Source organism: Lethenteron reissneri, chromosome 2, assembly GCF_015708825.2.
Source record: "Lethenteron reissneri isolate LAM-NWPU_2019-01 chromosome 2, ASM1570882v1, whole genome shotgun sequence".
NCBI classification, from domain to species: domain Eukaryota; kingdom Metazoa; phylum Chordata; class Hyperoartia; order Petromyzontiformes; family Petromyzontidae; genus Lethenteron; species Lethenteron reissneri.
In genome coordinates, this window is record NC_083780.1 from 9,816,435 (window position 1) to 9,839,573 (window position 23,139).

Here is a 23,139-nt window from a genome sequence, read left to right on the forward strand (position 1 = left end):
AATTATCATATTTTGCTACTGGCAAAGGAGGTCCCAATGGTGTAAATGCTTACCCCGAGCTCTCATACTCTGATGGTGCATTGTCTTTGAGTTGTGCGCCTTTTGGCGTCATCTGGTCCAACACCATGTGAGACTAGGCTCTAAGAAAAGCTGTCTCAGGTGTGAACCAATCAATTTCAAGGACAGTGCATTCATTATCAGAGTTGTGTTTTTTGTTTGCATTCTGACCGCAGGTATTGTGGTCAATGCACACATGACTCCTTGTAAAAAAAGGTGTCAATTTTGTTGCCAGATAAAAGGGTAAAAAACCAATTATCATATTTTGCTACTGACAAAGGAGTTTCCAATGATTGTAAACGTTGTTGTGGCTTTGCTCTCCAACACAGCGGTGTGCTAGTGACGAATAAGACACGCTCTGTTTACGTGACAAACCTTACTAAATTGGCTGTGTCGGGTGGTGGCGAGTTTAACGACACTTTTATACATTAACGCGATCTAACCCGAAGCAACCTGTATTGTCAACAACGTCTACAATCACATCTCGAATCTGCTGCTCTGAATCCATGAGAAAGAACAAGAAGAAGTCCTCCCTCCGCACGGGGACTTGTGATACATTTGTAGTGACATAAGAAGGGAGGAGCTGCTGGGGGCTCTGGGACCCTGGGCGGCCCAGGCGCTTAAGCCGCTTGGCGCCACCAACGGGGGGGGGGGGGCTGTGTGTGCTCTGTGGGATATCTGGGGGCGCACACGGCCCCACCCCTCGTTGGGGACTAGGCATAAAAGGGGGAGCTCCCTGGACGAATCAGGTCCAGTCGTAGCTCAAGACCCAAGACACAAGACCAGCCATCTGAGGACCCTGGGATGTTGTGAGAGCCGGTGGTGGGACTCTGGAACTCCCGACGCTACGACCTTGTGAGGGCGAGTTCCAGAGCGTAGCCAGAGTAGAGTATCTAGGCTGTGTACCTAGGCTGTGTACCTAGGCTGTAACAGAGTATCAGGAGTGTTGTGGAGTTGGAGTGTTGGATTGTAATAAAGAAGTTACCTCTACAAGTGTCTCCGGAACCCGTTACACATTCACCCGTCCGCCCATGCACTTAAATTTGCAATCGATGGACAATCCACAGCCCATGCGATGTATATAAATGGATAACACATTAACGGAGAAAGATAATTGTTTACGACGCAGCCTTAGAGGTGAAACAGCACCGCCGCCTATATAATGTGTGTGCGTGTAGAGTGATTAGAGCGCTGCTCAATGAACCCGGCGACACGAGTTCGAGCCCCGCTCACGGCCAACACCAGTGACGATTATTTGAACCGGTTCTGGGGCTCCTCTAGGTCGACTCAGCCTCCGATGAGTATCTGGTTCAGTGTGTGAAACATCACCACTAGGGAGACAAAGGCGTTCGGGCGTGGTGCTGGCCACCCATCCCCTGCGTGTGTCGTTCCGAACTTCATAGGTGCTCGCTAACAGCGCTTGCCCCAACAGTCTGTTACAGGCTATACGGGAGAAATCTTCGTGTTTTTTTGTCTTTGCACAGAGGGGACACATCCGTGCGGAAGGACTCATAACCGACACGAATTTCGTGGTCAGCCTTGGTTCAATTTGTTCGCCCAATTTTAGAGGATTCGGACACCTTGAAGCCGCGATGTCTGCGTTCTACTTCGGGACGCTGCTGACGACGACGCTGATTCTCTTTTGCGGCACGACAAACGCACAGACGGACTTGGAGAGGGCGGTGCGGCTCATGGAGGAAGTTCCACTCATTGACGGGTAAGTTACAACCTTGATTTGAAGCTTTCGTGACTGCAGGAATCCATACTCGTTGGTTCTTTCGGTAAAGTCACGAAGGTAGAAATGAACTCAAATAAATCACGACGTTTCGGACGCAACACGAGCGCTCGTCTTCAGGTGAGAATCGCGACAGCTGCGATGTCTGCTGCGAGCTGTACCTGTGTGTGTGTGTACCTGTGTGTGTGTACCTGTGTGTTTGTGTGTGTGCCTGTGTGTGTGTACCTGTGTGTTTGTACCTGTGTGTGTGTACCTGTGTGTGTGTACCTGTGTGTGTGTGTGTGTACCTGTGTGTGTGTGTGTACCTGTGTGTTTGTACCTGTGTGTGTGTGTGTACCTGTGTGTGTGTACCTGTGTGTGTACCTGTGTGTGTGTACCTGTGTGTGTACCTGTGTGTGTGTACCTGTGTGTGTGTACCTGTGTGTTTGTACCTGTGTGTGTGTGTACCTGTGTGTGTACCTATGTATGTGTACCTGTGTGTGTACCTGTGTGTGTGTGTACCTGTGTGTGTACCTGTGTGTGTGTACCTGTGTGTGTGTGTACCTGTGTGTGTGTATCTGTGTGTGTACCTCTGTGTGTGTGTACCTGTGTGTGTACTTGTGTGTGTGTACCTGTGTGTGTGTACCTGTGTGTGTGTACCTGTGTATGTGTGTACCTGTGTATGTGTGTACCTGTGTGTGTACCTCTGTGTGTGTACCTGTGTGTGTGTACTTGTGTATGTGTGTATGTGTGTACCTGTGTGTGTACCTGTGTGTGTGTACCTGTGTGTGTGTGTGTGTGTACCTAGCCACCGTGATGATGATTATGAGAGAGAGAGAGACACGCAAATTCCAAATATACAGCAGCAGGTGTCAGGGTCAGGATTGAACCCACGCCCTCCTGCACACCAGACGAGGTAGTTAACATCTCCTAGCCACCGTGATGATTATGAGAGAGAGACACAAACAAACTCCAAATATACAGCAGCAGGCGTCAGGGTCGGGATCGAATCGACGACCTCCTGCACACCAGGCGAGATAGTTAACATCTCGCCACCGTGGTGATGATGATGATGATGAAAGACACGCAAACTCCAAATATACAGCAGCAGGCATCGTCAGCGTCGGGCTCGATGCGACACTGATGACGGATCGTTGTTGTTTCCCCCCCCCCCCAGGCACAACGACCTCCCTTGGCAGATTCGAGCAAAAGTCAAAAACCAGCTGGGACAGATCGACCTCGTCACGATCAACACCACCCACACCAACATCGACAAACTCCGCAGCGGACACGTCGGGGCCCAGGTGTGAGACGGCCACAAACCCTCACTGCGTGAGCGCGTGCGCGCGCGTGTTTGTGTGTACCTGTGTGTACCTGTGTGTGTGTACCTGTGTATGTGTGTGTGTACCTGTGTGTGTGTACCTGTATGTACCTGTGTGTGTACCTGTGTATGTGTGTGTGTACCTGTGTGTGTGTACCTGTGTGTGTACCTGTGTGTGTGTACCTGTGTGTGTGTGTACCTGTGTGTGTACCTATGTGTGTGTGTACCTGTGTGTGTGTGTACCTGTGTGTGTGTGTACCTGTGTGTGTGTACCTGTGTGTGTGTACCTGTGTGTGTACCTGTGTATGTGTGTACCTATGTGTGTGTGTACCTGTGTGTGCGTGTGTGTGTGGGTGTGTACCTGTGTGTGTGTACCTGTGTGTGTGTACCTGTGTGTGCGTGTGTGTCTGTACCTGTGTGTGTGTACCTGTGTGTGTGGGGGGGGGAGCGGTGGTGTAGCGGTTAGCGCTACGCTGCGCTACGAACCCGGCGACCCGAGTTCAATTCTCGATCACGGCCATCACCAGTGTGACGATTATCTGAGCCGGGCCTGGGCCTCCCTTGGGTCAACTCAGCCTCAAATGAGTACATGGTGCGGTGTGTAAACATCGCCACTGGGGAGACAAAGGCGGTCGGGCGTGGTTGCTGGCCACCCCCCCCCTCCCCCCCCCCCCTCCGTATGCCGTTCAGGCATTCATAGGTGCTACTCGCTAACAGCACTTGCCCCAACAGTCTGTTAAGGCTACACGGGGGATCTTTGTATTTGTGCTTATCATTGGGGAGCGGTGGCGCAGTGGTTAGCGCGCTCCGCTACGAACCCGGCGACTCGAGTTCAATTCTAGGCCAGTGACGCGAGTGATGTGTGATCCGACCCTAGGCAACCCCATACAGTCCGCCTGGTCTCGCTTACATCCAGTTGATGATTTTCATGTATTAACAGAACTTGTCCCGATGGCCCGAGGCTCCTGGGAATCTGTGTCCGTGTGTGCACGTGTCTGTGCTAGGTCAACTTCAGCCTCAAATGAGTACCCGGTGCGCTGTGTAAAACATCGCCACTGGGGAGACGAAGGCGGCCGGGCGTGGTGCCACCCACCCCCTCGTGTGCCGTGCCGGCCTTCATAGGTGCTCGCTAACAGCACTTGCCCCTACAGTCTGTTGAGGCTATACGGGTGAAATATGTATCTCTGTGTGTGTGGAGCGGGCGGTAGTGTGGTGGCTAGCGCACTGCGCTCCTGAACCCGGCGACCCGAGTTCGATTCCCGCTCACGGCCCACGGCCGACACAAGCGACGATTATATGAACCGGTCCTGGGGCCTCCCCTGGGTCGACTCAGCTCTCAAATGAGTACCCGGTGCGGTGTGTAAATATCGCCACTTGGGAGACAAAGGACGGCCGGGCGTGGTGTTGGGCACCCCACCCCCTCGTGTGCCGTGCCATGTCGGCCTCCACAGGTGCTACTCGTTCCCAGCACTTGCCCCACCAGTCTTGTTAAAGGGCCGTCCATAAATGACGTCACGCACCTGGGGGGGGAAGGTCAGACATTTGTGACGATGTGTGACGAGGGAGGGGGGGGTTTGAGAAATGTGACGTCACGTAAAAATGCGCAACTTAAAATAAATATAGACAACACGTTCTACTTAATTAAATAGACTGTAATAAATGTTTCTCCTACAACATCAGAGTGCAGCGCCACATTAAATACGCACTACAATGACAATAGTTTAAAGCGATTTGAAGCATGTTTTATTTTTGGGGGGGTAGGGGGGGAGGCAGTGCTTTGTGACGTCATATTTGAGGGGGGGGGGTCTGACTTTTTGTGACACCGTGTGACGACGGGGGGGGGGGGGTCAAAAATCGTCTAAAATTGCTTGATGTCATTATGGACAACCCCTAAGGCTATACGATGGTTGGGGATCTTGGTCTTTGTCCGTGCAGTTCTGGGCAGCCTACGTGCCGTGCGACTCCCAGTACAAGGACTCCGTGCAGCAAACACTGGAGCAGATCGACGTCATCCAGAGAATGTGCCACAAATATCCCGATGCCTTCTCGTTCGCCACCACGGCTCAAGGTGAGCGAGACGTGGCAGATCGCACTCCTGGGAGAGTGCCGAGCCTGAGCGCAAAAACGCGTTCAGCGAAAACGTCAGTTTCCCGATGATCTTCTTGGTTCTTTCGGTAAAGTCACGTAGAAGGGAAGTAATAAAATAATAAAAATAAAACATAATAAAATAATTCTCACGACATTGCAGCATTTCCCATAAATATGCTAAATTCCTCTTGATATGCAAATTCCTTTGTCAAGGCGCCCAGATTATATATAAATGCCCCAAGCTCGTGTGCTGTTTCATTCAGACTCTGTCGCCTCGACGGACCTGGTTTTCACCTGAGGACGGCTGCTTGCGTTGTGGCCGAAACGTCGTGAGAATTATTTTATTAGTGTTTTAATTTTTATTATTTTTATTACTTCCCTTCTACGTGACTTTACCGAAAGAACCAAGAAGATGAATCCCTGCAGTCACGAAAGCTTTAAATCGAAATTTTCCCGATGATGTTTGGCGAGATACGCTGTACTCTTTGGTTCTTTCGGTAAAGTCACGTGTAACGATGTTCTCTCTCTGTGTATCTTTGTGATATCTGTCTGCTTATATGTCCGTCTATAGTTTTCTGGTTAGATTTTTGTTGCTATTTCTTTTATACCTGATGACGATTGCTTATTTAATTTATTATGTTATCTTTATACGCGACTTTACCGAAATAACAAAAGAGTAATCCCTGCATTCACGAAAGCTCCAAATTAAGGGAGATACGCTGTAAACACCACCAGCACCACTACTACTACCGGGCACACCACACACGGCGAGATGGCGGGACAAAGCACCGAGGGGGTACTCCGCCGCGTCCCGTATCACTCCGCTCAGCCTGCGCAGCTCGAGAAAGTAGTTCGCCGTCGACCGCTCAGAAACCGCGTTATAACGGGGCGCGCTTTCCGCGTTACCGTGAAAGTTTCAAATCAAGAAAGAAACTACGATTTCGCATTCACAGTGGTCAACCTCGTCAGGAGACATCATCGTCGCTGCGATGTCTCCTTCGTATCTGTGGACCGGGGCCGTTGCGTCGTCATACGTCGTTATCGCGTCTGGGGAGTTTTTTATTTTCCATTTGTGCATCATCAGGTATCAGCATCTGCTGCCGCCAGGGTTTGTGCAGTGGGCATGCGCGGTGAGCTTCGTGCAAGATGAAGCCCTGTGATCTTCTGGGCCGAAAAGGCACCGTAGTCATTATTAAATCCTTTATATTAAGTTCGCTTGCTTGCGTGCTTGCGTGCTTGCTTGCTTGCTTACGACCGTGCAAATCTTTCGGTCGTTTTTTAACCCACTTCCCGTGATCCAATCGAGCTAACATCATCTGACCCATAGGTGGCAGCCATCTCAAGCCAGAGGACGAGAGGACTCTAGCCGCCACGCATATAAAGGATTTAGAGTGGGAAAACTTTGTGTTTACGGGTTATACTTATTTTCTTGATTTTGTTTTCGTCTTCTCGTTGCAGAGATCGTAGATGCCCACGCTGCTGGGAAAATCGCTTCGCTCATCGGAGTGGAGGGCGGTCACTCCATCGACAGCAGCCTGGCGACTCTGCGCCTCTTCTACAACCTGGGGGTTCGATACATGACCCTGACTCACAGCTGTAACACTCCATGGTGAGTCGCAGTCGAGACCCATCAAGACAACTCGGGGCCCTTTTCTTGCTCAGCTGGCGAGGAGCAGGTCCCATTTAGCTGAGCAGCCGTGCAATGAAGACGGCGGCCAACTCGGGATGGTTGTCACTGGCTGCAGTCCCCCGGTGACGATTACCTGAACCGGTCCTGGGCCCCCCTTAGGTCGACTCAGCTCTAAAATGAGTACCTGGGTGCGGTGTGTAAATATCACCACTGGGGAGATAAAGGCGGCCGGGCGTGGTGTTGGCCACCCACCCCCTCGTGTGCCTTGCCGGTCTTCATCGGTGCTACTCGCTAACAGCACTTGCCCCAACAGTCTGTTAAGATGATACGGGGCAAATTGATTTTATGTTTCTTCTTGGTTCTTTCGGTAAAGTCACGTAGAATGGAAATATTTAAATAATAAAAATTTAACATAATAAAATAGAAACGTCGTGAGAATTATTTTATTATGTTTTATTTTTATTATTTTATTATTTCCATTCTACGTGACTTTACCGAAAGAACCAAGAAGATGATTTTATTTGATTTGCCGCCTGACCGCAGCCAATCAATACAGTTGTCACGTGAACAACTTTATTAATTGGCTGTGTCGAGTGGCGGAGGGTGTACGACACACATTTAACTGGGTAGTCTTTGTTTTTGGTGGAGGCGGGGGGGGAGAGTGGGTCTGTCTCACCTGGTGATTAATCGAGTCAGCCGATTCAGAGCCGGGGAGATAACGAAGTCACAACGAGGCGCCTCACGGTGACGCGATGTCATCTCCCTCACCTGGTATGCAGGAGGTCGTGGGTTCGATCCGGTTCCTGATACCTGTCATATATTTGGAGTTTGCGTGTTCTGTCTCTCTCTCTCTCTCTCACCGTGGTCGCGTGGAATTTTTTCTGGATCGTCCGGTTTTTCCCTCCACATTTAGAATCAACGTCCGTTTAGACAGAGGTGGGGAACCTTTTTTAATCCTTTATATTAAGTTCGCTTGCTTGCTTGCGTGCTTGCGTGCTTGTGTGCTTGCTTACGACCGTGCAAACCTTTCGGTCGTTTTTTAACCCACTTCCCGTGATCCAATCGAGCTGACATTTTGCACACAGACTCGTTGTGCGAGACAATTAATGTTCGTGAAAAAAAATTTCCTAAATTTTACACTGTTTAGGGAAAACAAATAAAATATTTAATTACCAATTGTTTAATACTGCAGACAATCATCTGACCCATAGGTGGCAGCCATCTCAAGCCAGAGGACGAGAGGACTCTAGCCGCCACGCATATAAAGGATTTAGAGTGAAAAACTTTGTTTTTACGGGTTATACTTATTTCTGCCAAGGGGCATTTGGATATTTATAACATCATTCGCGGGCCATACAAAATTATCAACTTAAAAATTAGCCTGTTATATTTGGCCAAACATTTAATTAACTCGCCCCTAATGCGATGGCTGGAACTGCTTCTCTTTGGCGAGGCGTGTGATGTTAGCTGGTATTGATGATGTTGCTGCTACTCGCAACTGCTTTTGCAGGTTTGCTCCTACATTTATTGAATTTCGAGTCCCGCCTGCAGTTGCCTTGGCAGGGCCACACCAAATGATTTCGTGGGCCTCGTCCGGCCCGCGGGCCGGACGTTCCCCACCCCTGGTTTAGAGTATATGTCTGCTGCTATAAATGTCCACGTGATGATAATTGTTTTTTTTACCCTTCTATCCGGCAACAAAACTGACACCTTTTTTACGAGGAGTCATGTTTGCATAGACCACAATACCTGCAGTCATAATGCAAACAAAAAACACAACTTTGATAATGTATGCACTGTCCTTGAAGTTGATTGGTCCACACCCAAGTCAGCTTTCCTTAGAGCCTAGTCTCACATGGTGTTGGACCAGATGACGCCAAAAGGACAGTGCATACATTATCAGAGTTGTGTTTTTTGTTTGCATTACGACTGCAGGTATTGTGGTCTATGCAAACATGACTCCTCGTAAAAAAAAGTGTCAGTTTTGTTGCCGGATAGAAGGGTAAAAAACCAATTATCATATTTTTTTACTGGAAAATGAGGTTCCAATGGTGTAAATGTTCACGTGATGATAAGCCACTTTCGTTGAGCTTTCATTTGTGGCCATTTCGCTTCTTAAAAAAATACCTAACAGCTCGGTGGGGTTTACCTTGGTAAAATAAAAATAAATAGTTAGTAGGTTTTTTTTCATTAACCGACTAGAAAAATGTCTAATCCTGCATAATGCATGGGCATAATATGACTTTGAAACCCCCCGCCCACCTCCTACGCATTTCACAAGTAGTACTAATCCCATATCTGCATTTCCCATAAATATGCTAAATTCCTCTTGATATGCAAATTATTTTGTCAAGGCGCCCTTCCCCCCTTCCAACCCAGCTTAAATATACGCTGCCAAGCCTGGTGGTATTTCATTCAGACGCTGTCTCCCCGACAGACCTGGTCTTCACCTGAGGACGGCTGCTTGCGTTGTGGCCGAAACGTCGTGAGAATTATTTTATTATGTTTTATTTTTATTATTTTATTATTTCCCTTCTACGTGACTTTACCGAAAGAACCAAGAAGACGACTAGAAAATGTTTGCATTCTTGGCGCAGGGTGGACAACTGGCGTGTGGACAGTGGCGAGGATCCGTCACACTCCAATGGGCTCTCTCCTTTCGGAAAAGTAAGTTGACGCACCTCGGTGACCCGACCATCATCTGGCATCGCCTCCACACACCCAGCGGTCCCGTCTCCGTGTGAGACGGGACGCTGTGACCAGCTCGTTTTCTTCTTCTTATCGACTTCTTTCGTTAGGGGCCGTCCATAAATGACGTCACGCACCTACAGGGGCGGGGTGGTCAGACATTTGTGACGATGTGTGACGAGGGGGGGTCGGGGGGTTGAGAAATGTGGCGTCACATCAAAATGCGCAACTTTAAATGAATATAGACAACACGTTCTACTTAATTAAATAGACTGTTTAATAAATTTCGATTTAAAGCTTTCGTGACTGCAGGGATTCATCTTCTTGGTTCGTTCTACGTGACTTTACCGAAAGAACCAAGAAGATGTTTAATAAATGTTTTCTCCTACAACATCAGAGCGCAGCGCCACATTAAATACGCACTACAATGACAATAGTTTAAAGCAATTTTAAGCGTGTTTTATTTTTTGGGGGGGGCGGGCGGGGGCAGAGCTTTGTGACGTCATATTTGAGAGGGGGAGGGGGGGTCTGACTTTTTGTGACGCCGTGTGACGAAGGGGGGGGGAGGGGCAAAAATCGTACAAACCCGCGTGACGTCATTTATGGGCGGCCCCTTACCGCGCTGCGTGCGCCGCTGCCGTCCACAGCTTGTGGTGCTGGAGATGAATCGCCTGGGAATGATGGTGGACGCATCCCACGTCTCCCTGAAAGCGACTCGGGACGCCCTCGAAGTTTCCGAGGCCCCCATCATTTTCAGCCACTCCTCGGCCTTCGAGATCTGCAAGCACTACCGCAACCTGCCGGATGACCTCCTGCTCAAAGTGGTGAGAAGCGCTGGCACCAAACAAAAACCTGCATTTTACTCAACTCGTCTTCTTGGTTCTTGCGGTAAAGTCACGTGGAAGGGAAATAATAAAATAATACAAATAAAACGTAAATAATAAAAATAAAACATTATAAAATACAATATTTTATTATGTTTTATTTTTTATTATGCTTTATTTTTATTATTTTATCATTTCCCTTCTACGTGACATAAATAACAAAAATAAAACATAATAAAATACAATATTTTATTACGTTTTATTTTTTATTCTGTTTTTCATTTTTATTATTTTATTATTTCCCTTCTACGTGACATAAATAATAAAAATAAAACATAATAAAATACAATATTTTATTATGTAAAAATGTTTTATTATGTTGAATTTTTATTATTTTATTACTTCCCTTCTACGTGATATAAATAATAAAAATAAAACATAATAAAATACAATATTTTATTATGTTTTATTTTTATTATGTTATTATTTCCCTTCTACGTGACTTTACCGAAAGAACCAAGAAGATGAATCCCTGCAGTCACGAAAGCTTTCAATCGAAATATACTCAACTCGGTTAATCATCCCCCCCCCCACCCCCAATGCCACTATAGGCTGACACGACGTCGCATCGACTGTCGGGCGATTTTTGGCGTCACGGGAGGCCCGCGTCCTCGTTGAAGGACGGTTTCGTCGTAAAGGAAACCAGAAGTTGAATTCGAGTAACATCTGGTAACATCTGGTCACCCGTAGCAGGATTGGGGAGCGGTAGTGCAGCGGTTAGCGCGCTGCGCTATGAACCCGGCGACCCGAGTTCGATTCCCGCTCACGGCCAACACCAGTGACGATTATCTGAACCGGTCCCGGGCCTCCCCTAGGTCAACTCAGCCTTAAATGAGTACCTGGTGCGGTGTGTAAACATCGCCACTAGGGAGACAAAGGCGGTCGGGCGTGGTGCTGGCCACCCACCCCCTCGTGTACCGTTCCGGCCTTCATAGGTGCTCGCTATCAGCACTTGCCCCTACAGTCTGTTAAGGCTATATGGGGGATCTTTGTTTGTGCCTGTGTGTGTGTACCTGTGTGTGTGTGTGGGGAGCGGTAGTGTAGCGGTTAGCGCTGAGCTGAGCTGCGCTGTAAACCCGACGACCCGGGTTCGATTCCCGCTCACGGCCAACACCAAAGTGACGATTATCTGAAGCGGTCCTGGGCCTGCCCTAGGTCGACTCAGCCTTGAATAAGTACCTGGTGCGGTGTGTAAACATCACTACTGGGGAGACAAAGGCGGTCGGGCGTGGTGTTGGTCACCCACCCCGTCGTGTGCCGTTCGGGCCTTCACAGCACTTGCCCCTACAGTCTGTTAAGGCTATATGGGGGATCCTTGTCTTTGTATGACATCTTGAGCACGTGTGTGCCTAGGGAAGTGTGCGCTTTGTCTGGTGGAATGGGGATGGTTTAGTTTTACTTGTTGTTTGTGTTTGGGTGATCTGTTTTTACCTTTTTGTACTTATCGTGTTTGTTTATTTGTTGTAACGTTCTTACCCGTCCCGACTGGACGGATTCCTCCATTATACAATCAATATTCACATGTTGAAGTCATTGAAGCCATAGACCAGGATCAGAACGACAGAATAAAGAGGGGCAACCCGAAGTAATTTTTTTAATTAAAACTGAACTTTCGATTTAAAGCTTTCGTGACTGCAGGGATTCATCTTCTTGGTTCTTTCGGTAAAGTCACGTAGAAGGGAAATAATAAAATAATAAAAATAAAACATAAAATAATTCTCACGACGTTTCGGCCACAACGCAAGCAGCCGTCCTCAGGTGAAGAAACAGGTCTGTCGGGAAGACATACATTCAGACTCTGTCTTCCCGACAGACCTGTTTCTTCACCTGAGGACGGCTGCTTGCGTTGTGGCCGAAACGTCGTGAGAATTATTTCATTATGTTTAATTTTTACTATTTTATTATTTCCCTTCTACGTGACTTTACCGAAAGAACCAAGAAGAAAAAAACTGAACATGATCGTGAAAAACAAACACAGCAATGCACCGATAGGAACAAAAAAAAGATTTTAATCCGTGTATAATTTTGTCTGCGACGCTACAAGGATCAGACACACTGGCATGCAGGAGTTCGAATGTATTTTGAACGTCTTTCGCAATGTAAATAGCCAACCGTGCTCATCGGGGGTCGGGGAAAAAGGCAACAAACGAAGCACAAACGCAAACATCACACAATCTGCGGCGTTGCGAGGACAACATCGACCCGAGATGGGTGTCAGAATCAGAGTCTTTATTTAAACTGGAGGAATCCGGTGAGCTATTAAGCTTTTTTCACGGATTTACAGTCGGGGCGGGTAAACACGTTGCAATAAACAAACAAAATAAAACACACAATCGGAGTGCAAAGTACAAGAAATGTTCAACAAATCACTCGAAACAGATTGAAATAAAACTACACCATACCCATCAGACCAGACAAAGTCCACTGAGGTTATTTACTTATTGTTCAAAAGCGACCTGGCCACAAATCGTAGCTCAACAAAGTGGCTCGTCATTGGGAAATTTATAGCAACAAAAAATAATCGAAATCGTCTCAACGGACGGCGTTCTGGACTATTCCAGGAGAAATTCAGCGCGACGCAAATTTGGTCAGATCGTTACGTGGCCTCACCCAATCGTTCATTCTGAATTGTAATATTGGCTGCGTCAAACCCTACGTGTTAAGTTTGCCTTTACGACTGAAACTGTAAATAAGTATAACCCGTAAAAACAAAGTTTTTCACTCTAAATCCTTTATATGCGTGACGGCTAGAGTCCTCTCGTCCTCTGGCTTGAGATGGCTGCCACCTATGCGTCAGATGATTGTCTGCCAGTATTAAGCAATTGGTAATTAAATATTTAATTTGTTTTCACTAAACAGTGTAAAATTTTGGAAAAAAATTTTCACGAACATTAATTGTCTCGCACAACGAGTCTGTGTGCAACATGTCAGCTCGATTGGATCACGGGAAGTGGGTTAAAAAACGACCGAAAGATTTGCACGGTCGTAAGCAAGCAAGCAAGCACGCAAGCACGCAAGCAAGCAAGCGAACTTAAAATAAAGGATTTAAAAAATACAAACCCCGACATTCAAAAAAAGTCTTTATTTTGTGTCTTTTATTCCAGAAAGAGACGAAAAGTGTGGTGATGGTAAACTTCTTCAATGCCTACGTCACCTGTTCAATGACTGCCACGCTGTCAAACGTCGCAGGTACGTTCACGCATTCTACAGCGAAGGCGTCACTCGTGTTGAGACGTTGCTCACAAGCACATTCTGCGTGTGCTTGGAGCGGTGGCGCAACGGTTAGCGCACTGCGCTATGAAACCCGGCGACCAAAGTTTTAATTCCCCGGCCACGCCAAAAGGCCAGCGGCGAGTGATATTTGAGCCGGTCTTAGACACCTCGTCACCATCACCGTTAATGCAGGCTGACAAAGAAAAGTATACATTTCGATTTAAAGCTTTCATGACTGCAGGGATTCATCTTCTTGGTTCACGTAGAATGGAAATAATAAAATTATAAAAAAATAAAACAATATTACGTTTAAAAATAAAAAATAAAAATAAAACGTAATATTAGGTTTTATTTTTATTATTTTATTATTTCCATTCTACGTGACTTTACCGAAAGAACCAAGAAGAAAAAAGAAACGTATGTAAAAATAAATCATAAATAATAAAAAATAATAGAAATAATAATATAAATAAAATAATAAATCACGACGTTTCGGGCGCAACACAAGCGTCCGTCATCAGGTGGAACAACCACAGCACGAAACAATTGCACACTTCAGCAATTGTTTCGTGCTATGGTTGTCCCACCTGATGACGGACGCTTGTGTTGCGCCCGAAACGTCGTGATTTATTATTTTATTTCTATTATTTATATTATTTGTATTATTTATTTTTTACCCACGTGACTTTACCGAAAAAACCTAAGAGTATGAATCATTGCAGTCACGAAAGCTTCAAATCTAGAACTGACAAAGAAAGTTACTCAGTTTGGATTAAACACTGCATCAATCAACCTTGCCCCTGTTGGCCAGGCTAATTGGTCCCAGATCACTCTTGCAAATAAAACTCATCCTGGTCTATTGATGTTCTTTTTTTAAATCCTTTATATTAAGTTCGCTTGCTTGCTTGCTTGCGCGCTTAGGACCGTGCAAATCTTTCGGTCGTTTTTTAACCCACTTCCCGTGATCCAATCGAGCTGACATTTTCCACACAGACTCGTTGTGCCAGAAAATTATTGTTCGTGAAAAAAAATTCCCAAAATTTTACACTTTTTAGGCAAAAAAAATTTATTTTACATATATTCAAATAGAACGCATTCATGGCTTTGGCTGAACGTCAGAGTGTAAGAGCCCAGAGCGTAACCCCTCCACAGGCCGTGGCGGAGTAGCGCAGTTGGTAGCGCCCTCGCTTCCCATGCCAAAGGTCGCGGGATCGATCCCCGCGTCCTCCACAGGCGAATATATTTTTAAATCCTTTATATTAAGTTCGCTGCCACGCATATAAAGGATTTATAGTGAAAACCTTTGTTTTTACGGGTTATACTTATTTAGTTCTCTAACTGGTTAACAAAATAAATTAACTTAAGCAGAACCTGTTAAAAGCAGGCCCTCCAGGCACGGGTTTTTCTTTGGTGCTACACGTCCGTGCTAACACAATCCCCCCGAAGCTTCCTTCTCAATGGTTTTGATCTTCTTGGTTCTTTCGGTAAAGTCACGTAGAATGTAAATAATAAAATAAAATAAAACATTATTATTATATTATTATATTTTTTCTTTTATTAGATTATTATATTATATTGTTATATTATTTTATTTTATTATGTTTTATTTAATGTTTATTATTTTATTATTTCCATTCTACGTGACTTTACCGAAAGAACCAAGAAGATGAATCCCTGCAGTCACGAAAGCTTTAAATCGAAATGGTTTTGATGTTCGCTGTGAACTCCGAGCCTGGGACGAGAACACCAGCAAGACGCGACTCGTCTCACGCACAGAGGGAGAGAAAGAGAGAGAGAGCCATAGTCACAGGACAGTACGAGGAGTGAGTTACATCGGGACACGCTCTGGGTAGCGTGGGGCGCCACGGTGGCGAGATGTTAACTACCTCGCCTGGTGTGCAAGGAGGTCGTGGGTTCAAACCCGACCCTGATGTCTGTTCTACATTTAGAGTTTGCGTGTCTCTCTCCCCGTGGTCACGTGGATTTATCTCCGCGTCCTCCGGGTTTTACCCCTCCACATTTCGAATCAACATCGCCATAGCTTCTGCTATACATTTCCACATGATGATGATGATAAGCCACTAGTTGAGCAAGCATTTGTGATGGCCAGGGCGCTTCTGAACAAAAAGAGCTACATAGCTCTTACCTGGTCAAATAAAAATGATATATTTATTTTTCGATGTAAAGCTTTCGTAACTGCAGGGATTCATCTTCTTGGTTCTTTCGGTAAAGTCACGTAGAAGGGAAATAATAAAATAATAAAATAATAATAATAAAATACAATTCTCACTGAGAATTGTATTTTATTGTTTAATTTTTATTATGTTTTATTTTTATTATTGTATTATTTCCCTTCTATATATTTATTATAAAAGCCCCGCGTTACGTTTGTCCGTCAGCTAAATTAAGAGAACTTTCAGAAGGCCTGAATCCAAAAAAGTTATAGAAAGTGGACCCCCGCCCCCCAGATCTGGTGGTAAAAAGTTGATCCAACAGAGATCCAACATTTTTCGACCCCCTACCCCCCGCTTAATAAAATTATGTAATTTTGTAGGCATATATGCCTACACACCCTACATACAATCCAGTCAGTAGTATGATGTATCTACTGACTCTATATATGCCTACACACCCTACATACAATAGAGTCAGTAGTATCTACTGACTCTATATATGCTTACACACCCTACATACAATAGAGTCAGTAGTATCTACTGACTCTATATATGCCTACACACCCTACATACAATAGAGTCAGTAGTATCTATTGACTCTATATATACCTGCACACCCTACATACAATAGACTCAGTAGTATCTATTGACTCTATATATACCTACACACCCTACATACAATAGACTCAGTAGTATCTACTCACTCTATATATACCTACACACCCTACATACAATAGAGTCAGTAGTATCTATTGACTCTATATATGCCTACACACCCTACATACAATAGAGTCAGTAGTATCTACTGACTCTATATATACCTACACACCCTACATACAATAGACTCAGTAGTATCTACTGACTCTATATATACCTGCACACCCTACATACAATAGAGTCAGTAGTATCTACTGACTCTATATATACCTACACACCCTACATACAATAGACTCCGTAGTATCTACTCACTCTATATATACCTACACACCCTACATACAATAGACTCAGTAGTATCTACTGACTCTATATATACCTACACACCCTACATACAATAGACTCAGTAGTATCTACTGACTCTATATATACCTACACACCCTACATACAATAGACTCAGTAGTATCTATTGACTCTATATATACCTACACACCCTACATACAATAGTCGCGCTGACGAGTGTGGTGAAGTATGGTCAAACCACCGCAACGCGATATGAAACGGCGCGGGGGAGGGGGGGAGGCTGTCGTCATCCAGCAATGGATTAACAAAGGGTTCATGTTCTTGGTTTTTTCGGTAAAGTCACGTAGAAGGAAAATAATAAAAATAAAACATAATAAAATTATTCTCACGACGTTTCGGCCACAACGCAAGCAGCCGTCCTCAGGTGAAGACCAGGTCTATCGGGGAGACAGCGTCTGAATGAAACACCACCACGCTTGGAGCGTATATTTAAGCTGGGTTGGAAGGGGAAGAGCGCCTTGACAAAATAATTTGCATATCAAGAGGAATTTAGCATATTTATGGTAAATGCAGATATGGGATTAGTACTACTTGTGGAATGCGCAGGAGGTGGGCGGGGGGTTTCAAAGTCATATTATGCCCGTGCATTATGCAGGATTACAATTTTTTCTAGTCGGTTAATGAAAAAAAAGAGAACAGGTCTGTCGAGAAGGCAGAGTCTGAATGGCACGCATCGCGATTGAACACAACGTGTGTCCCTTCTGTTCGCTCTTAGACCACTTTGACCACATCAAGAAAATCGCTGGAAACGAGTCGGTGGGCTTTGGAGGGGATTACGACGGAGTGCCGAGGTAAGGGGCCGTCCATAAATGACGTCACGCACCTAAAAAAATAAAGAGGAGTCAGATCTGATCTCTCTCTCCGCCCCCGCCTCCTCTGTCTATTTAAGGCCTCGCCACAGAGACGATCTCCCTCTCTGTGTGCCTATGTGTTACTCTCTCTCTATGTATCTTGATGATATCTGTCTGCTTATATGTCTTGTCTATAGTTTTCTGGTTAGATTTTTGTTGCTATTTCATTTATACCTGATGATTATTGCTTGTGTTGCAATCGAAACGTCGTATGCTATTATTTAATTTATTATTTTATCTTTATACGTGACTTTACCGAAAGAACCAAAGAGTAATTCCTGCAGTCACGAAAGCTCCAAATTTAAGATCTGATCTCTGCACCTAATTGGGTTCAGTGATGACGTCATCCTGCTCTATTTAAGACCGGAAGCAGGTGGATTGCTTCACTATTCTGGCAAATTGCCCAATGATGCTGGTTGATGGAATTTACCAGCGAAACGTCGTACTCAGATTGTAAATGTTGCGGATTCACTCTTCAACACACCGGTGGGCTGAAGGGGTGACTATTCGGCGTTTTGTTTACGTGACAAATCCCTTACCGATTGGCCGTGTCGGGTGGTGGAGGGTCACGACACATTTATACTTACGCGATCGAACCCAAAAACCTTTATTGCGAATAATATTGGTCGCGAAAGTCTACGTGGTTAAATCTTGATTTGAAGCTTTCGTGACTGCAGGACCGTACTCGTTGGTTCTTTCGGTAAAGTCACGTCGCTTGCGCTGCGCCAGAAACGTCGTGATTTATTTTATTTTATACCTACGTGACTTTACCGAAAGAACCAAAGAGTATCTACGTGGTTAGTCTGCTAAGGCTAAACGGGGGATCTTTGTCTTTGGATGTCGAGGAGCGGCGGCGCATTGTTCAGCGCGCTGCGCTACGAACCGGGAGATGCGAGACCGGTCGTGGGCCTCCCCTAGGTCGACTCGGCCTTAAACGAGCACCTGGTGCTGTGTGTAAACATCAGCAATGGGGAGCACAAGGCGGTCAGGCGCGGTGTTGGGCCACCCACCACTTTGCCTGGGTAGCACCACGACTTGGCACGGTTGGCTACGTACGTCAGCGGCCCCCAACATTTTTGACACCAGGGACCCGTTTCGTGGAAGACAATTTTTTCACGGACCGGGGTGGGGGGGGTTTCATCATTGGGTCTTTCCCCCTTATTCTTGGTTCTTTCGGTAAAGTCACATAGAAAGGAAATAATAAAACAATATTGATATATAACAATAAAAATTCTCACGACGTTTCGACTGCAACACAAGCAATCGTCATCAGGTGTGAAATCCACAGCAAGAGCATTTTCTTGGTAATAATGATTGCTTGTGTTGCAGTCGAAATGTGAGAATTTTTATTGTTTTATATTTATATTATTTATTTCCCTTCTACGTGACTTTATCGAAAGAACCAAGAATATGAATCCCTGCAGTCACGAAAGCTTTAAATCTAAATCTTTCCCCCCTTTCAAAGAAGCTCTCCAGCGACGTTTGCTTTTTTACTCATTGTGGCTAGAGGTTAGCAGCTTGTGGGCTTACCAACACTGTGACTGCTGAGCCAAGTGCGCAGTGCAGGAAAGAGGCACGGACGGTAATTAAAATAATGGACGGCCCACCCGCGGACTCACCGCTCACCTCCTGCTGTGCGGCCCGGTTCCGAACAGGCCACGTGACCGGTACCGGTCCACGGCCCGGGGGTTGGGGACCCCTGACGTACGGTGCCAAACGAAATTCAACACACATACATAGTGGCCTTCAGAAGATGCTCCTCGCTAACCGCACTTTCCCCAAAGGTCTGTTAAAGTCTATACGGGGTGGGGTGATCCTTGTCTTTGTCAGGGTGCCCACGGGACTGGAGGACGTTTCCAAATATCCACACCTGGTGGCCGAGCTCCTGAACAGGAACTGGACCGAGGCGGAAGTGAAGTTGGCGCTGGGTGGAAATCTGCTGCGAGTCATGAAGGCCGTGGAGCAGGTGGTTACACACACACAGCAGCAGCGGCAGCAGCGGTGGAAATCACGGCCCCCTACTGCTCGCACGCCAGGTGCTGAGCCACCGTGGTCCCCGAGGCGAGACCTCAAAGCAATAATAGCCCCCGACTGACAGAGTAATAGTCTTTGATTCTTTCGGTTAAGTCACGTAGATAGAAAAATAATAATAAAAAAATAAAGTGAATACAAATAAAAAGAATAAAATAAATCGTTTAATTTTTCATTATTTTATTTTTATTTACTTTATATTTTTTTATTTTTCTATCTTCGTGACTTTACCCAAAGAACCAAAGAATATGAATTCCTGCAGTCACGAAAGTTTAAAGTCAGAATTTGACACGGACTAATGCCCACTTGCAGGCCAGTTGCTAAGTCGCCTTCTACCACACAGGGGCAGCTGCCACTGGGGGGGGGGTCCCCTAGGCTAGACCACGCAACAATCATCGCCCCTCCGAGCTGAAAGGCGCCGTATCACCTCGATTCTCATGTTCATGACTTACACCTGAATTAGGCCTTAATAAGCAATGTCCATTGCACTCATCGTCATCGTCAGCAGCAGCCATGCGCTGTTCCACTGCTGGATGAAATCTTCTACAATCCCGTCATCACCCACGATCTTGTGTCCTTTCGTCCGAGCATCCTCGGACCAAGTCACAGGTCCCAGCGACGCGAGATACGATCACCAAGGGACGCATCCGATCAGATCTCAGAATCTAAGCAAGCTTGATGCTGATTAAACTCTACGATTTTTTTTATCTTCCCAGGCAAGGCCCACTGAGCTGTATAGCTCTTTTTAAATCCTTTATATTAAGTTCACTTGCTTGCTTGCGCGCTTACGATCGTGCAAATCTTTCGGTCGTTTTTTAACCCACTTCCCGTGATCCAATCGAGCTGACATTTTGCACACAGACTCGTTGTGCGTGACAATTTATTTGCGTGAAAAAATTTCCATAACTTTACACTTTTGAGGATTTAAAAAAAAAAATTTAATTACCAATTGCTTAATGGTGGCAGGCAATCATCTAACCCATAGGTGGCAGCCATCTCAAGCCAGAGGACGAGAGGACTCTAGCCGCCACGCATATAAAGGATTTATAGTGAAAAACTTTGTTTTTACGGGTTAATTTTTTCAGATGCGACCCACTTACAAATGATAGCTCAACGAAGTGGATTTTCATTGTCGTGTGGAAATGTACAGCAGCCAAATACTCCATAAACGCGTGATGTTTATTTTAAACGTGACCAGGAGAAAAATCCACGCTTCCACGGGGAGAGGAGACACGCAAACTCAGAATATACAGCAGCAGGTGTCAGGGTCGGGATCGAAGCCACGGCCTCCTGTATACCAGGCGAGGTAGTTAACATCTCCTCGCCACCGTGGCACCCAATTAGCACTGAGAAGGCAGTGCGCATCACCGGTTAACAGCCCCAGAGCCGGTAGTGGAAATTCCACATTCCTCTGGTTAGATAATGCGTGATGCACCCCCTGTGCTCCCCACAGTACCAGGCTAGGTGCAGGATGTCACAGGACAGCCCTAGGTGTTAATGGGTTGACCGACTGAGATGCCTGGCAGATTCACCAGCTGTGGCCACGTGGCATGGCACAAGTGCACCCCTGTTGCGATTGCCACCTGCCACTTGGTGGCGAATGGCGGCTGTGGTTGTTGGTTGGCGTTGATCTGCGCCGTGTCTTAAGCAACGTCTCCGGTGCTCTCCGCTCTGCAGGTGAGGGATTCTCAGAAGAGCAAACTGCCGGACGACAGCCGGATTCCAGAAGAGGAACTGCTTGAAACCGGGTGCAGAACCGACATCGAATTGAAGAGCGAATCGTCGGCGCCCCTCCGAGACGCAGCCCCCCTCCTCGTCCCTGTTTCGCTCGCTCTGTCGGCGCTGTCGCGTCTCGTGCAGTGAGCGAAGGTCGCACGGGCGGCGCGTCGCACGGGCCCTGCACGAACCGAACTGCTTCTCTGTGCGTGTTTGTCCCCTCCCACCCATCCCGCCGTACCTCCGATTAGCACGGCGCGAAAGAAGTTCGACGCACGTACAATCGTCATCGTCGATATCATCAGCTCCACTCGATCCACCGCTGGATAGAGGTCTTCCCAATCCGTCACCACCACCGCGCCTCGCCCCCATCCCACGGTCTTGCGATGAGGCAACGATCCATGCCGCTCCTCCTTGCGCCGCGTGCACGATTCCATCGCTCCGTCTCCACGGCCCGATGTCGCTCGCTCGGCCGCGAATCTCGTCCGACGGTCGACGAGTGGCCTGCACCCAGCCCACGCCGCCACCTGCTCATGACCCTGCGACGCTCAGAAGCTGCACCAGCGGTCCGATTCCATCGCTCCGTGGGATGGCATGTCCATCCACCACACAGGTGAATGCATCTTAACCATCGTCATCGGCCACGCTGCTGGATGGGGGCCTCCCCAAGATGCCACGATCTCTCACGGTCCCGCGGTTCAACAACCCCCTAATCCCCCACCCCAGCAACCTACATCCTCTCAAACGCATTCCATTCCGTCACTACCGCTCCGTCATCCCGTCCTCTCGATGTGTTCTCCCCACGAGTGATTCTCCGTGATTTGATGTCTGTCCCGAGGTGGCACGGGTGGCTCGAAGGGCCTAGGTTTGAATCCAGGTTTCAGCCACCTGTGAACCTGCCTGGGTCCTTGAGTGCATCGAGTTTGGTGGTCTCAGCCCGGTCACCAATGACGGCACAAGAAAAAAACACCACCACCACGTTAATTCTGCTTATGTATTTAATTTGTCTAAATACCAGCTCTGAGAATTTTAAAAATATATATATCGGGTTAACTTTAAACTGGGTAAAAGAGACAAAGTAAATGTTTTTTTGTTATCTCTACAATAGTTACAAATAAAAGAGGGTGAACATTTGTTTTAAAACATGGGTACAGTAAATTTCAATTTAAAGCTTTCGTGACTGCAGGAATTCATCTTCTTGGTTCATTCGGTAAAGTCACGTAGAAGAGAAATAAAATAATAAGAATAAAAAATAATAAGATAATTCTCACGACGCTTCGGCCACAACGCAAGCAGTCGCCGTGAGAATAATTTTATGTTTTATTTTTATTATTTTATTATTTCCCTTCTACGTGACTTTACCGAAAGAACCAAGAAGATGGGTACTGTATTTACTCTGCATACGTAGACTGCGATGGTGGTAAATTACTAATCTTAAAAACGTAGAATCGGTTAATAAATACGTAATCGCACGTGTTTTGATCAAAAATAAAAAAGATTTTCAGATGATTGACTCTCGAATCGTTGCGTGTTTAAAGAGGCCGACGAACACAGCACTCGTGACGACACGAGGACCTGCCCAGGAGGGGCCGATACGCAAAACGCACCCTCCGTCACTGCGTGCGTCTCAGCCACCACACTCTGATCGGGTCCTAGAGGGGCGATGTTTTTGACCCGGCAAACAAAAACTGCGATTCTAATTCTCCCACTTGCTACATTTGTAGCCCCTTGCAGTGACAGGAAGAGACTCCGCTG

At 46.4% G+C, this 23,139-nt stretch overlaps 1 protein-coding gene across 2 annotated transcripts; it reads left to right on the forward strand.

Annotated features, from left to right (window-relative positions):
* The first annotated feature begins 817 nt into the window (after positions 1–817).
* Positions 818–22,891, forward strand: LOC133343449 (dipeptidase 1-like). 2 transcript variants are annotated; one of them, XM_061553077.1, is made up of 11 exons: positions 818–912; positions 1,542–1,774; positions 2,949–3,075; positions 5,028–5,160; positions 6,639–6,789; positions 9,408–9,477; positions 10,146–10,322; positions 13,487–13,571; positions 17,502–17,577; positions 19,468–19,603; positions 21,346–22,891. In XM_061553077.1, the coding sequence occupies exons 2-11, from the start codon at positions 1,650–1,652 to the stop codon at positions 21,529–21,531; spliced, it is 1,266 nt and encodes a 421-aa protein (XP_061409061.1). In that variant the 5' UTR covers positions 818–912; positions 1,542–1,649; the 3' UTR covers positions 21,532–22,891. The 2 variants fall into 2 exon arrangements, with proteins under 2 accessions (XP_061409061.1, XP_061409070.1); XM_061553086.1 differs by having other exon boundaries at positions 820–912; positions 1,625–1,774.
* The last annotated feature ends 248 nt before the right edge of the window (positions 22,892–23,139 follow it).

Bases quoted from the DNA above. Each gene is read 5' to 3' on its own strand.
- LOC133343449 (XM_061553077.1), top strand. From the start codon at position 1,650: ATGTCTGCGTTCTACTTCGGGACGCTGCTGACGACGACGCTGATTCTC. The intron at 5,161-6,638 runs GTGAGCGAGACG...TTCTCGTTGCAG, and splicing joins GTTCGCCACCACGGCTCAAG to AGATCGTAGATGCCCACGCT. The intron at 10,323-13,486 runs GTGAGAAGCGCT...CTTTTATTCCAG, and splicing joins ATGACCTCCTGCTCAAAGTG to AAAGAGACGAAAAGTGTGGT.